This window comes from Amphibalanus amphitrite, unplaced genomic scaffold (genome assembly GCF_019059575.1).
Source record: "Amphibalanus amphitrite isolate SeventyFive unplaced genomic scaffold, NRLGWU_Aamphi_draft 001359F_arrow, whole genome shotgun sequence".
In the NCBI taxonomy this organism is placed as follows: domain Eukaryota; kingdom Metazoa; phylum Arthropoda; class Thecostraca; order Balanomorpha; family Balanidae; genus Amphibalanus; species Amphibalanus amphitrite.
The window spans coordinates 8,078-24,579 of NW_024882852.1; the positions used below are offsets into that span (position 1 = coordinate 8,078).

General features: G+C 48.5%; 1 protein-coding gene across 1 annotated transcript; it reads left to right on the top strand.

Annotated features, from left to right (window-relative positions):
• Nucleotides 1–8,314: 8,314 nt before the first annotated feature.
• On the top strand, nt 8,315–15,053 carry LOC122372427 (proline-rich receptor-like protein kinase PERK9). Its single transcript, XM_043349580.1, has 4 exons — nt 8,315–8,416; nt 10,024–10,928; nt 13,677–13,885; nt 14,263–15,053. Exons 1-3 carry the CDS (start codon nt 8,387–8,389, stop codon nt 13,681–13,683), a joined length of 942 nt encoding a protein of 313 aa, XP_043205515.1. The 5' UTR covers nt 8,315–8,386; the 3' UTR covers nt 13,684–13,885; nt 14,263–15,053.
• Nucleotides 15,054–16,502: the final 1,449 nt, after the last annotated feature.

Genomic DNA, 16,502 nt, shown 5'->3' on the forward strand with positions numbered 1-16,502 from the left:
AATGACATGAGAATTGTAACACAAAATACATATTTGCAATCATTTCATTTCAAATTAATAACTAGAATACTCACAACAAACAGATTCTTACATAGGATAGGCGTGATAGAAAACTCTGCATGCACATTTTGCTTAAGTGATTGTGAAACTCTCATACATCTTTTCTGGATGTGTCCTAAAGTTCAAGATTTCATTCAGCAGTTCAAAGCAAATTTGCAAAACTCGTTTCGCTTAGAAATAATGTTTGATAGAAAAAGTTGGTTCTTCCCGACGCTAGAAAAGATTAGCAAAATAGAAGTGCTAATAATAACAATTGCTAAGTTAGTAATATACATAGCCAGAAGCAAAGGTCAGCAACCAAACGTCGATCACCTTTTACATATGCTTCGGATAGAGGCTGAAAAAGAAATGGGATCTGCAAGGATCCAAGGTAAATTGTCGACTTTTAACGATAAGTGGGGTGTCGTAAAAAAACATTTTAGAGCCAAATTCACATGAAGACACTGAGCCAGAACACTGATAGTCCGTGTTTCTCACGCTTTTGTCTAGTACGAGATAGAAGGCAGTTCATAAAACAAGACATGAAACTAAACACACATTCACAAACACCCTCACAAATGCACCCCTACAAACACACACACACACACACACACACACACACACACGCACACACTTCTACACACACAAACACATATCACAAACAAACACAAACACTCATACACTTCAAGTAGATGCCTCTTTGGTATAGCGTGCCCTGCCCGCCCCTAACCCAACCCGGCTAACCGGAGGCCGGCCCTATAAAGGGTCGGCCGGCCGGCCGGGCGCGCGGCTCGCCACCCTATCAGGGTGACGGGTCGCGGGCCCGGCCGGCGGCCTGGGGCATCGCCCCAGCGAGAACGAGGATGTGTTATACACGTAGTTTGCGGGGCGATGCGGGGCGGGGCAGGATTCCGAGGGGTTCCTTTTTGGAGTTGGAACTGACCTGACTGTGCAATTGCATGTTCATGATGATGACTGTTGTATGTTGTATGTGTTGTATATGTAAATAAAGCCTATATGAAAAAAAAAGTCGGGAAAATCGGGACCTGTTAGAAAGTCGTAAAGTGTGGCTGCTAAGGGGTTTTTCGGGGTGCTGATCACGAATATCGTGTTAGTTTTGATCATAGATGATGTCTTTAAGCATTTAGACCAGGTCGGGTCAGGTCATGTCAGGTCAACCAGTAGGCGTCGTGACGGGTATTCGTAGTACGTGTCAACCGCCTCTGACAGCTTCGTAACATGTTACGAAGTCACCAAAACTACTTCGTAAATGTTCAAATGGCTGCTAAATTCGAATTCAGCTCCAAAAACTAGCCTAGAAACATGTAAAACTCGAAAAAGTGAACTGAGGTCACCCGAGGTCACCAAAGGTCAATGACCTGACCTGACCTTCAGGTGACCTTGACACCCACCCTAATGTATGCGAGCAACATCAAATCACATGTTTAAATGTTTGAAACCACGAAAAGCTTGCATACGCGCGGCTAATGCGAGCCGACATACGCGAAATCGCGATTCCGGCCAAACATGGTCTCGGAAAAGAGGTCACAGGTCAAAGGTCATTTGGGTCAGGGTCATGAAATTTTCAGGGTAGGTGTACAATTGATCAATGTGAGGGTACTGAAAGTTTCGTCGCGATCCGCCGCTTTTTACGCGAGTTATTTGCGAAAAACCATGGGGGGTCCATCTGACCCCCCCCCCTACACATGTGAGGGCTAAACAACTGTTTTCATATGCTCATTGGGTGTTATGTTATGCTAGCCCATTACGAACAAAGCACAGATAAAGCCGACTTTCTATTATGAAGATGAACGTGCCTGTCAGCTTTTTACCTATCTACAAGATATCAGTATTCTGTGGGTTCCAGTCAGACCTGCATCTGTTATCTTACCTTCAGTCAGCATCACTGTTTTAGGTGTATGTACCTTTATCTCTTTTCATCAGTATTGTTATCCCTGATGGGTCGTGTCCCAATATAAGTATTCAGTCATGATTTGACGCAGTAGGGATGCCTATAAAGTTTTTTTCATAACAAAAAACCATTAAACTGAAGTAACTTCTAGAATCGTGCATCTGATGGTATATGGCTAATGCACGTCACAATCATCTCACAAACCTACACATTCCACATGTTACCTTCTCAGAGCATACGATTGATGAGATACAAGGCGGATTACAATTAGCAGCTGAAGCTCTCATTTCCCGTAAAAAGGTGTGGTGATGCCATCTCTGACTCCCTGTGCGTCAAAGACCTGTCGACGAATAGCTCTGGTGTCGCCGCCACTCCGAACTCGCTAATCCGCCTTACAGCTGGTAAACAATTCTGTCTTGCTCTGACGTCAGCTGAACCGGATACTGCGTGCTTCGGCCGAGCGTCCACCTTTGCGTCCATCTCCTAGCTTCGCCCACACCCTGTGGCCTGTGGGTCGGCTGTGCCGTCTTTTGCTGGTGCATATGCTAGCCAGAGGCCTGCATGCCTACAAATCTACTGAAGAATTATCAGATGCCGATCTGTTAAATATATACGGCATTCGATCGAGCAAAAATTCGGCCTGTTGCTCCTTTGCCGCCTGTTTTTTTTTTAGAACAAAAAGATATTATCTCAATACAAAACGATGTAGAAATACATTTTCAAAGCACACTGCTACTATCGATTAACCACTCAGTCTCAGTGCCCTATTTCCTAGTATTGGGTAGGTGTCTATCTGTCGATGCCGTCTCTCTGTATGTCTCTCTGTTTGTCGGTCTGGCTGTAGGTATGTCTGTGTGTGTGTGTTTGGGTGTCTGGCCGCCCGGCGCTCCCCCTGGCTGCGATAATTGGATCGGCACCCGCCCATCTGGTGGCCACCTCTGGTGACCGGCAGTGTTTTCCTACCATCAGCTGCTCGCCTCCCATGACGTCACAGGGCTACCAAATAAGCCGCCGGCTGCCGGTCGCTGATTGCTGCCGGGGGCGCCGGGCTAACCAGTGCCCGACCGTGCAGCTCCCAACCGGTGGTATTTGCCCTCTGTGACCCATCAGACACTGACCAAATCAAACGATACCACAGCCAGACGAACCAAGAACTGAACCTGCTCACTGAAATAAAGCGCCCGATCGTTTAATTTTGATGTGTTTTTAACGATTTGAAAAGAACTAGACGACGCTTATACGAGTAGGTATGTAATATTTCCCTAAATAGGCATGGACTTTATGTGGTACCTCATCAAAATTAATTCAGAGCATGCCACTGCATTTGCTTTCTACTTCCAGTCTTCTGAGGCATGGATGTAGACTGTCAGGCACGGCCCGCACAACATCGAGTCACGCCGACTCCATCATCGCAGAGTCGGATGATCTGCCCTAGGCGACACGGTGCGGGCCTTCACGAGCGGCTGGACGGCCGTCGTGAGGGCAGCGCCAGACAAACGCCGCAGTGCGCCGGACACGCCGGCATGCGCAGCGACAATACCGAGTGCGCCACTTTCGCCACCGGTGCGCCGCCCGGCCGGGGCTGCTAGCTGGCTTGTGGCAAACGCGCCGCACCCGCGGTCGTCAGCTGGTCTGAGCTGTGGTGTGGTCGCGGCATGGTATCAGCCGCCTGCAAGGATGCCGATGCATCAATTGCGCGTGATTTGGAAAATATTTCCTCTTCTCAGACAGCACAATAATTGTATGTTTTGAACTTGACACTTACCGGTGGACGATATAAGATGCGTGATATTGTTTGAAGTCGATGACGCACATCCATTCCATAGACATCTTAGCACACAAATCTCAAGCGGCTTCTCCCAAGTAGATCAATATACCATCCCATGTCGGGTATAAGCTCATTAAATATACCTACCCTGGGGTACAAGCTTGTCTCTTCCGCTAGAATGGCCAGCATCGCAATCTGTCCTACGTGTGTTTTATTATAAGATCTTATCCATTGAACGGCTTCCGCGTTACATATAGCGGCATCTTGAGATAGGCTTATCTTCGCTCACCTGGAATCTGGGAATCTCCCATGTGCGCTCATCTATTGAACAGACCTATATAGTCGGTCTATTGCTGCTTTCAGCAAACATGCTTTCAAACATAACTGCTTTCAATAAACGTTAATTACTGCTTTTAAGTGTCTGGTATGTCGTGCCGTTTCCGACGGCGTTCTTGTTCCTTGCGTGGGCATCAAGTGCTTCGGCCAGAAATATAGGACAGAGAGAAAAAGAGAGGAAGGAGAGAAGATCAAGAAGCTTGTACAGCGTGATGCCATAGCGTTTAATGCGACGATAATTTTATCCGACACTCGTGAACGTATATCATTTCATCAGTTGGCTCTTTTGTGGCCCTTCCACCATTTTTTTTTTCGTTTGTCACACTGTCTGAGCTTTCAGTCGTTTCAACCATGCTGCAGTCCATACAATACCTATGTGTTGCAAGATTTTGGCAAAAGGCTGCGATTTAAGTGTTAGTGAGATAAAACTGGAAATTTATCTAGCACCTCTTCTATATTCTTCAATCGGACGTACATGAATATTGAATAACTTCTTCGTGAAAAAGTCGATTTTCGAAATTGCTGGCTTGTGCATCGCACCTTCATCGTTAATACAAAAAAAAATATATAAATAATACCTAGCATTTGACATCATACTTTCTCTTCATGCGTCATCTATGTAAGACATGTTCCATAAGTATGATCTCATTCAACCAGCTTCTTGAGGCGAGTAGCTTTGCTTTGACCTTACCCTGACCTGAGGTCAAATCCTACATATATCTCACCCAGACAAAAAGTGAAGGTATTGTATCGTATCGTGCCCGCGCCCGGTAGGTCTATCGGCAAACCCTGCCTCCCGTAGAGGGGAAGGGGCTTTTCGCCCCTCCCACCACCACCCCACCCCCACCCTAAGATCTCAGAAAGTTACCTGCCGACTTTCTGACGTCATTTGTGTCCAGCCTATCATGGCCTTTGGAAACATTTTTGGCTACAATGTGTAACATTAATGCCTGGAGGGGTTCTGAAAGCCCACTCTCCTAGCCCCGGATGTTAGGTTTCCCGCTGCAGAGTCTCTCTTATACGAGGATATAGGAAGCTTCAAAGATGGGAGATAATAACTCTGAATTACTCATTCTGACAGTGACACAACGTGACCCATACTGACGCACACTGGTTCTAATTGGCCCCTACTGACGCCTTTTTCCTCCGGCAGGCTGACCTCCCGGCGGAGCAATGATGCGGCTGCCGCTGCCGCTGCTGGCCTGCTGGCTGCTGGCGCTACCGGCCGCCTCCCCCAGCACCCTGCTGAATGTCCAGCTGGACCCGGAGCGGCCCACGCAGCTGTACCGCGCTCCCGGCGCCTGGATCATCACCGCCTCGGACCGGACCCGGCGGCCGGGCGGGGCGGGGCCGGTCCCCTCCGCCAGTAGTCCGGTCCACTCCGCCAGTAGCCCGGGACACTCCTCCAGCGGGTCGCTCAAACGGCCGCCAGCAGCGACCACCTCTCCCGACTGGACGCACAGTAACCGAGTGGAGGGCACCGGGCAGACGGCGAGTGCCGGCAAGCCGGTGAAGCTCCCCTCGTTCGTGGTGACGTCGAGGCCGTTTGGGTTCAAAGGCTCGTCGCAGTCCGGTCAGGCGCAGAGGAGGCCAGTGACGCGTCCACCGGCGGATGAGCATAGTTACTCGACGGCAGGCCAGAGCTATTCGACGGCCGGTCAGGGGCATTCCACCGCGAGTTACTCCACGTCGGGTCAAGGTTACATATCCGGTCAGGGTCAGAGGCGGCCAGCGGTGCAGAGCTACGTCCGACCGAGCTACCCCCGCCCGACTGGGACCTCCGGGATCAACCCGGCTTCCAGCGAGAGTTTCATCTTCTCCAGCCGACCGCAGAGCCGACCTTCTTCGTCCTCCCACCGCCAGCCTTCGAGACCGACCAGCTCACACCCGACCAACTCCAGGCCGGTCAGTGGGGCCCGTCCCAGCCGGCCCAGCTCTGTCCGACCTGTGCCATCCTCGCAGACCAGCAACAAACCTTCAGCCACCAGCTCACATGCGGGTGCTGCTGAGCAGAGCCCCACTGGGGAGGACACCCAGTTGACTGACGCTGCGCCCCTGGCGGAACCTCCCACTGGAACCAGTGTCACGCGCAAGACGGCCCCAGACGCCGTCTCGACGGTGGGAGGAAAGAAGCTGCCGACCTTCAACCTGGGGTGCCGCCAGGGCCGCCGGTGCAGCTTCATCATCAACGCGCCGACGCACGTGCCGCAGCCCACGTACACGCCGTACAACAAGCAGACGGTGGACAGCTACCTGCGCAGGTTTCAGAACCTCCTGGCGCTGTCCAACTCCAGGGAGACCTCCACCGAGACATCCACCGCAGCCAGCACATCAAGTGACCCCGTGGTGGCATCCGCTTCTACCAATGTCGCCAGTGTTATTGCTGCTCCTGTGAATTCGGACAGCTTCAGTGCCAGCGACACATATAGCAGCAGCCGTGTGTCTACAGTGCCATCCCCTGGTGATGCCTACCGAGAGGACTTGCGGAGGGCATCGGCGGGGTCCGCAGCGCGAGTACCAGGCGGTGGATCGGATGGGAGTACCGCAGCTCTGGTAGCCCAGAGGTACCGCCCAGGTACCGCTGACCTGTACCACACATTGCGCTCCTCCCCCTCCACCCTTCGCACGGTGAGGCCGGCCGACGCTGCCTCCGCGGGAGCGTACCGCAGGCCGCAGTGGCAGCCGACAGGCGGCCAGTGGTCACAGGGCTATCGTGAGGCGAAAAACGTGCAGAGCTTCGGCCTGTCACCTGTTGATCGGGAAGCGAAAGCCTCCAGTGAAAGTCGCTCGCCCGGCCGAAAGTACTCACGATACACGGTGGAACGAGTGGATCCGAAAACCAAAACGTCATATCCCACAGCTTGGAACTCTGAGACAAAAAGCTCAACGAATGTCGTCCCAGTGACTGGCACGATTTTCAAAGCACACCTCTCGAGTGGTCCCATCAACTTTCAGTCTAAAACAGGAGCAAAACAATCTCGCTCGGACGGGAGTTTCAAACATTTTTCTAAACCCATTTCAAACCCAAACACTGCCACAATTATCACAGAGGACGGGGTGAGGGAGATGCCCAATGTGCTGAGCAGGGAGTTTAGGCGCCGTCAGTCGGCCAGCTTCCCCCAGCGGCAGTTCGGTCGGTTTAGTTCCCCACACAGACGGCAGGCGGCTTACAGGGTCGGCCGCTACGCGGCGCCACCGTCCAGACCCCAGTCGGCTTGGCACTGGGCCCGCCCGAGCATCAGTTCGAGGAGGCTCCATAAGTAACCGCCTCCTCCCAGCGGGCATATGCCGCTGCTCACTTGTAAATACTTTGTGTTTATTGATGGCATTCACATTTTAATAGCCTAAATTATAAACATTCAACACCGTTGTGGTCGCATTTAGTTCCACCGTGAATTGGTTATCGGCTCTGGGCCCGATTAGACGCGAGGCCAAAACGTCTAAGGAACAAACAGGGATGTCCGTGAACAGATTCATAAAACACCTAATTTGTGTATCCGGTTAATATTATAGAAGCGTTTTACTCCTTCACCAGACAATGCGTTATGGATCTATTCTTGTACCTATTGTAGGTACGTAGTTTTTTGTGTACCTATTCTACGAATCTGAAGCAGGGTGGAGCATGGTAAATATATAGGTGCATTTGCCCGGTCAATGTGCCCGTTTTCACCGTTCGTGCGTATGCTGGGCGTGGTATATGTAAGGCGACCTTTTCTTGAGTGAGGTAGCTGGCTTTGACATTATTTTGGTTTGCATGGTTTAAAAATTCCACCTCTGTAAATGAGGTTATAATGAATAAGAGTTTTTCTTTAAATATGTGGTTTGTTGTGGGCGTGAATGATTTGATAATAATGTTCACTTCTGTAATAAAATATGATTGGCTGGACCATTCCACTGTTTTAGATGGACAGATATAGGTGCTTGCTATTCATTTTAGGCTGAAAAAAAAACATAAATGCCTGTCAACATGCCTCCTCAGAGCAAGTGTATTTTAATTCTAGACAGGGCGCACACGGAATGGAATCGCATAATCTGCGGCAAGATCTGCCGTACAAACATATCGTTTTTGGCGAAACACTACAAATAGTTGCTAGTCTTCTCGGCCTCCAATCGACCTCTTGAGTCGGCCGATGTTTCAGTTAGTATCGAAGACCTCTGGCTCGTAAAAGCCAGTGTCGGAGACCTCCGGACTGAATGACCTTGACCGCGCAGCCGGCGCGGCGGGGTGGGCACGGGGTCGCGTTCTGGGTCACCCGAGGCGGGTCAGTTGCCGATGAATTGCCGTCTGGGCCGGGTAGGGGCGGAGAGGTCAGCGCTCGACAGGCCGGATCATGGACGCATCATCGGGAATCAAGAATAAGGTGAGGCTGAGAGCTGTTGTCGGGCGTTGTAGCGAGGATTATTGTGATCAATATTAAAAGCATAAGCTACTGACCTTCCCAGCATCAAACTTCAAAGCCAAATACCTACATGCATCTTAACTTACAATTTTGTTAACGTTTCAAAAGTTGCTGATTGCCTTTCTATTTCAGGAAATAATGGAAGTCAAATTTTCTGTTTATTGAGACCAGCCAAACCACAGTGATGCAAATGGGGTTCACGAGTGGCCATAAATACGAAAAAGGCCCAAAATTCAAGTTCACTTAATCGAATAAATCGTGATATGGTCAGTCAGGCAAATGTTTGGGGTGTCTGAAAAAGTATGATTTTAATGTTTTTGTCAAAACCGGCCTCGTGTAGGATTGTCAGAAGTCGAGACATTTTCGATGTCGTAAAATGACTGTCAGGTACTTGAAATTCAAGTGCCGCTAGCGTGCGTTCATGTCATACAAACTGCAAAAATTATACATGAAAATGATCCCCGAAACCTGCTGCTTCTAATGTTATGTCATAAAAAGCCGTATCTATTTCGGTTTGGCGGTGAGCTAACTATTTGTAATCATGTTGCAACCGCAGTTTTTTACCAAAAATATTTGCTTTCAAATTCACCTACAGCACTTCACACAGTGTGTGCCCGTTAGTGCACCATATCATAGCATTCCCTAATCATTTCTGAGTCGCATAGTGAAAGAATTAAGGCGCTAGCACAGGGCTGACCGGCGCTACAGAAGTTTTCGTCCGGCACGGTCGGGTGCTGCGGCGCAGCGGGCGGCCCAGGCGGCCGCGCCGCCGCGCCGTCCGGACGCCGCGCGGCGGCACCCACCCGCCCACTGCGCGCCCACTGCGGCACCCGACCTGGACCGCCCCGGCAAAAACCTCTGTAGCGCCGGTCAGCCCTGTGCTAGCGCCTTAATTCTTTCACGATGCGACTCAGAAATGATTAGGGAAGGCTATGGTATGGTGCACTAACGGGCACATACTGTGTTAAGTGCTGTAGGTGAAACGAAAGCATTTTTTCTTAGTAAAAAAACTGCGATTGCAACATGATAACAAATAGTCAGATTACCGCCAAAGCAAATGAGATACGGCTTTTTGTGACCCGGCATTAGAAGCAGAAGGCGTTGGGGATCATTCCCATGCATAATTTTTTCAATTTGTTCGAAATGAACGCAAACCAGCGGCGTTTGAACTTGCAAAAGTCTGACCGTCATTTTACGACCTAGAAAATGTCACGACTTCTGACGATTATACACGAGGCCGGTTTTGACAAAAGCATGAAAACCATGTGATTTCAGATGCCCCAAACATTTGTCTACTCGGCCATATCGCAATTAACTCGATTTGGTAAACTTGACTTTTGGGTATTTATGGCCACTCGTGAACCCCATTTGCATCACTGTGCAAACGTTGTTACTTATGCGGCTGCGGGCTGCATATGTATTTGTCGAATCCCAGGAAAGCAGCATTGGCCAAAATTTTCTTTATGGACCCCATCGACAGCAGAAGCTTATTATGCTAATCGTAAATGTCATTGTTTCTGCCTGATGGTGTCATGCTGCTAATGCCATTCATCCTCTCGCCATACCAGGGTTGCCATCCAGCGTCCGACGGGGCCGACGAATCCGTCCAGCCCGGCGGCACCGGACCGGCCAGAGCTCCACCCCTGCAGCTGACTGATGACGACATTGACAACCTGCAGCTCTCTGAGGAGTGTCGCCGAATGGCCATCTCAGACCCCGGCAGCCTGGTCCCTCCCTTTCCCCCTCTGCCCCTGCCTGTGTGCGCACCTCATCAATTTGGATCTGAAATATACTCGTCCAGTCCACCAGTGGATGTCAAGAATTCAATCCCAAGCCTCCGGTCACCTATTGCCATCCAGCCCAAGCCGGTGACCAGTACTGAGCATCACCGACTTAACTCTTCGTCTGACCCCAAGTATGACCCTCTCACTCCCTCACTTTCCCCGCCCTTCATTCCACCGAGCGAGATGGAAGAGTCGAACACGGCTAACCCTACAGCAGACGTAACATCACCAAAATCAAACGACTTAGAACCAAAATGGGACCATTTCGCTGTCGACACCAACAAGCAATCAGACGACTCTTCCATCGAGCTCATCCCCTCGCCGGACGTTTCGTCGAAAGCCGCCGCCCGCGCTCCTCCCGTCGTTCTCGACGATGACCTCCGCGGCGTTAACGGAGACGGCGGTGGCGGGGACAGCTCACCGGAACTACTGAACGGAGGTGACGGAACGGAGAGTTCGTTCGAGGTGGTGGCGCCGGTCCGTCTGCGACTGTGGCAGGGTGAGGAGCGTCTACGGACGGAGGCAGTGGCCGGAGGCACGGTCCACCTCACTACCTGTCGCCTGTTTAGAGTGTATTATGACCAGCCGCACCGCCAACTGGCCGTGCCCTTCCACCGGATTGACAGGCTCCGGTACGACCGGAGTGACACCCGACTCGAAGTCGTCTGTGTGGATAATTCGACGTTTACGTGAGTAACTAGAGTCATGGCTAACTTTGCATAGCTTCAATATGAGTTGCTTACCTTAGGTACCCGATCTGTGGACCGCGTTGCAAAAGCATGGGTATACCGTAAAATGCCCTTCCTTTCACTGATGATAACTGGATGAGACTTAGATGTTCCGTCTTTATTCTATTTTCGTATGCGTGTCTAATCCAATCCAGCCCTTAACCCGCGCCCCACTGGGGGGGGGCTATTTATAGCCCCCCCCCCCTCCCGTTTTTCTGCAATAACTTCCAAACCGCTTGACGTATCGACGCCAAACTTTCAGTACCTTCGGCTGCATCAATTTGACACCTTGTGTCAAAATTTGAACTTCGTAGCTACCATAGGTCGGCCGGAAATGACGTCAGAGTGACGTCATGTTCGTCCGATTTCGACGCAAAACATTGAACCACGGCAATCGCTCCCAAGAGCTCAGTTTTTAAGCTAGATCCAATTTCTTTGCATGAAAGGACTCAAAATTGACCGCGCTATCGAACTGCTATCTCGGATTTTCAAAATTTTGAAAATGTCGAAAATTTTATATAATAGTATTCAAAATTTATACTTTTATATTTTTTCAAAAAGTTTTTGACTTTTTCGGAAAAAACCGGAATATATGTGACAGAACGCATGATTATGACTAACTCTTGCAAGTTTTAGCTAAATATCATCAAAAATGGCCAAGTTATACGCATTATTGCAAAAAATTCACAATTATTAATTTTTCAAATCACTTTTTCAGTACGTATTTGACATCGTACACCAATATAAATGGCACCATCGTGTTACTGAGCTCAAACTGCATCCAATAAACACCTTTTTTGTTGAAAAAATTTAACTTCAAAATTTGACCTTTTTTGACCTGAAAGTGACCTGACCTAAGCTAAATTCGACTCAAAATGACCTCGAATGACACAGACGACATCAAATTCGAAATCTATGGCCTAAATGGACCATAAAACATGTGTCACGTGACCGACGCATGATATAATATTGGGGAATATTTGTTTCTGGTCCCTAAAAAGCTGTTTCTGGCACCTAATTGCTGATCAGCCCCAAAATGCTTATTCGACCCTAATATCTGAATCTGGCACCTAAATGCTTCCACACAGCCTAAAGTTGCCAGATCGTCTAGTTGAACTCCGTATTTGCTTTTTGCTGATTCAGCACCAAAACCAAAACATCCAGCACCTATTTTATTCCACGTTTGCTTACCTAATTCGCGTAATCTTCCTGATTTTATGTATCCTAACAACATGAACGTTGCATTCGGTGATGTCAAGTGCCATTTTCGCCAGTGGAGATAATGATTAATGCCATTTCTAGCCAAAAGAAAATCACTAGCCAGCTATGGTGCAGCATAGCAAGACGCTCCTATACCAGCCCGCTATGTAGAGAAGAGACTAGAGATTATTGCACCCTCAGCCATTTTAACGTGAAAAGTTTGGATCCGTCACTTCCAGCCAGGCTCTCAGGTCATAAACTGGAGTAAAGCAAAATGTCAACTCTGAACAGACATGCCACGCAACCGGCCCTCTTTTCAATATTATTAGCTTTCTGCATGATCATCGCCTGACTCCATCTCGATCAAACGCAGCATCCGGTTTCTACAGGGGCGTTTGACTGACCGGCCACACAATAACCAAAAACAAAATCAAAGCTTCATGCACACATATGACATAAGTAAGAAACGGATGAAAAAGGCACAACCACGGCACAACTCTGCGCGGCTAACAACGGACAATGTCCCACGCAAGATCCCGCGTTTCTTCAGCGGCCTTGAACGGAATGAAAACATTACATTTCTTTTTTGGAGCTATTTGATGACGTCAAAAAATACAATACCCGTTTTAATGGTCAAAATCGAGACAATTACTCACAAAAATGTTTCCATTTAAGCATTACAAATAAATACTTTTAAATATTTAAATGACATTGTTTTTTCAAACAAATCAATATTATTTGCTTACTTAAACGTCATATACAATGCTGAGATCACTACGGGGCTGTCTTAGAGTGTAGCTGCACTGGCAACCTTTAGGCTAGACTCCAGGGGTCATTATACCAGAACAACATGATTCTACCAGCCAGTAGTTCATTTTTCTACTAGATTGGTGCTACGCTCAGCATTGTGCCAGATTCAGAAAAAAGAGCAAGGCGTACCGATGAATAGGTGCCAGAAACAGCTAATTAAGGTCATTTTCCATGATTGGTGCTGGTATCCACCAAATAGGTGCTGAGGACCAATTTTGGGGCGAGTCAGCTTTTAGGTGCCAGAAATAGCTTTTCTGGGACGCAATTAAATGGCGTCCTATAATATTTTCGTGACCTGTGATGACCTGACCCTGACCTGAAAATCAAAGTACAAGTTTGGTACCCTCAAGGTATCTAGAGCATCTATTCACGAGTGTGGAAACCAAAAATGAGCCTGATCTGACTTGTAAGACGGCGGCCAGAGCCCAAAATGTGAACAAGCCAAAGTGCTAATAATTTTTACTTTGACCTGACCTGTGACGTCATCGGTGACCTCGAGGTCAATGAAATTAGGTTTCGCTCGACAGTTTTTCCGGGGCTATCAGACGCCGTTTGAATTTTGACGATCGGCCCAGTAGTTTCGGAGTTAGGAGGGGGGCTATGAATAGCCCCCCCCCCCCCCCAGTAGGGCGTGTTATACACAGACCCCAGTGGGGCGCGGGTTAACAGTAACACTAAGTTGAGTCTCTACCTCTCCAGACCTTGAACGCCTCCGTCCGGGAGGTGTGGGTTAACCTGCTCGACAACGAGATTCTCCACAAATGCGACACGATCACTGGTCCGTTCAGCCACCTGCTGCAGCCGCCCAGTGACGACCCCGAGATTCAGCTGCCCGACATCCGCTCGGCATTCGTCAGGGACAACGAATCAGAGGCCACGGGACTGCTCAGAAAGACACGTCGGTCGCGGTAGGTCCCTGCAGTGATGCAGTGCGTGCAGTGATGGACGGCGTACCAGCGGTTGATGGTCTAGTGTGATGCAAGGTGCACTCGTAAAAACAAGGCGTAGACCTTCTGATAAAAATGCACAGCATTGATGTTCCTCTATCTGCTGCTCCATCTGCTCCATCTACAATTAAGAATATTTTTAATTGATTTCATTTTGCCATGAACACTGATTACTGTAAATAAAATTGATTTACTTTTGCAATTCCTTGTAATGTAATGGCTAATCAACAACACTGTCATTTCAATAAATAAAAATCGGTTCATTATTTGTGTCCTATTTGAGATTAATTTGTATCCATTTTTTTAATTATCATGAAATGTGCAATCTGTTGTTACAGGGACTGAACGATGATAACTGAATTCTGAATGACATGGCGGGCGGTTTTCAACGAGAGCTTGCGACGGACGGGCTTAGTCAACTCTACAAAACGACCGGACACCGCATGACGTGTAGAGTTCAAACTCTTGACCATACACCAGCAATGTGTCGAACTCAGCAAACATTGCATCACCAGGCATCATCAGTGACAGATGAAGCGGCAATAACCATTTCGAACGTCCACCCGGCAGGAAAAAACGTGCAGCTGTATTGCGGGCTAGCCTACCCGGTCAGGCATGTAATGCGGTACAGCCTACCCGGCCAGTGAAACTGTCGAGTAGCAGGCGCGAGTTCGCAGCATTTGTGTAGGCAAGCAATTGTATGGGGTTTTGCATTGCGATTACACATATCCAAGCCTGTAACAGCCATTAGTGCCTCTTTCATGATGTGACGTCTTTTTTTTGACCTAACAGACAATCTGTCTGTCCTCTCTTTGTTCTGCTGAGGTGAATTATTTACAGCCAAATAAGTAACAACGCTTTTACGTGCGCATGATTTTTGACATTTGTAGGCATTGTGCTCATCACTGAAAATGCTCAAGACTGATTGCATGCGTGCCATCCTTTTCTCAGTGAGTGAGTGAGTGAAAATGAGGTTTTAAGGCGTCCCTGTCCATTGGACATTCGGCCGCCTGTAAAGAATCTGTTTGCTAGATAAATATCGAATTGCTTGAATTTTGATATTGCAAGTGCTCATTTACTTCAATTAAGTGTGTGAGTTCTAAAATTTTGACCTTTAAAGTGTTCGGTAACGCGTTGTGGGTTTCTTGGGAGGTGAGTGGGATCCTGGGACTTAGGTACTTTACCTACTGTTAGAATTAGTTTTACGTTATAGTTACTTTAAAGGGTTGTTAAGATACCATTTTGTCCTCCATCAAGACAATAAATTCGATTTGGGATTAATTTTGCCATGGTGCCGGCACATGGCCTACTCTTCACGAACTACACCATGGGTTCTTTATCGTGCGGGTTAGGAGGCAATCCCCACACCCCCTCTCACGCCGGGGGTCGCGTTCACCCTACAATGCCGGGTGGTGCATGGGCCTAAATAATTATTGTCTGAGGGACAAGACTGCATGGCCATTTAACAACTTTGAAGAGGTGAAGACCAGTTGGCCTCTCTTAATTTTGAATCTCTCCTGTCTGCGCGCGACTGGCACCAAGCTTGGACCAGCGCACGGCTGAGTGGTGTGGTGAATGTCGGCCGGCGAAACTGGCACCAAGCTTGGACTAGCGCCCGGCTGAGTGGTGTAGTGAGTATCAGCCGGCGTATCTAGCACCAAGCTTGGACCAGCGCACGGTTGAGTGGTGTACTGGGTGTCAGCCGGCGTAACTGGCACCAAGCTTGGACCAGCGCACAGCGGAGCCAGGAGAATTCTCGAGTGTGATTACCGCTAAGTCTACTGTTGAGATGTTGGGCACGGCACTTAACTGTTCGTTTATGTGTGCTTTAGAGTGCTCCTGTTAGCTTAGTGTCTTGTAAATATCTGAAGAGAAGTGCTAATAGCTCTGGGTGTCTGTCACCTAAAAGCTGATCTAAGCTCAACGTTACGTTCTCCTGCCGACAGAAGGCAATGATGTGTTGTCGGTGGAGGTTGAAGTGAGAGCACTCTAGCAGGATGTGTTGAACTGTAGGCACTGTGTTGACATTGCAGAAGGCACAAATGTTATATTGTTGTGGTTCTAGCCATGGTGCGTTGAGTCTGGTGCGTCCGGTTCTAAGTCTGGTGAGCATTACTTCCTTTTGCCTTGTGTTTTGTTTTGAGGTCGTCCAGAAGCCTAATCGGGGTTTGATTGAGTGCATGTGTGCTGGTCCTATCTCGTCCCATGTCGTTTGTCGTAGTTGTTGTATGTGAAGTTCGAGGATGGCCTTGCAGTCGTCTGCCGGGTACTGTATTGCAAGTGGTTCTGCTAGATGCAATGCTTGCTTTGCTAGTTTGTCTGCCTTTTCGTTTCCAGAGATAGAAGCATGTCCAGGAATCCAAAGAAATTTAATATTTCGTTTTTCAGGGATAGAATTTTGAATGCTAGAAATGATAAAATGTGTTGGGCTTGTGGTGTTACTCAGGGCTTGTAAGACTGATTTTGAGTCTGTGCAGATTACTACGTTACTAAGCTTTTCATGGGTACATAATTTGACGGCGAATAAGAGGGCCATGGCCTCAGCTGTGAAAATGGAGAAGTTATCCGGTAAACGTCT

Bases quoted from the DNA above. Each gene is read 5' to 3' on its own strand.
- LOC122372427 (XM_043349580.1), top strand. From the start codon at position 8,387: ATGGACGCATCATCGGGAATCAAGAATAAG. The intron at 8,417-10,023 runs GTGAGGCTGAGA...TCGCCATACCAG, and splicing joins CATCGGGAATCAAGAATAAG to GGTTGCCATCCAGCGTCCGA.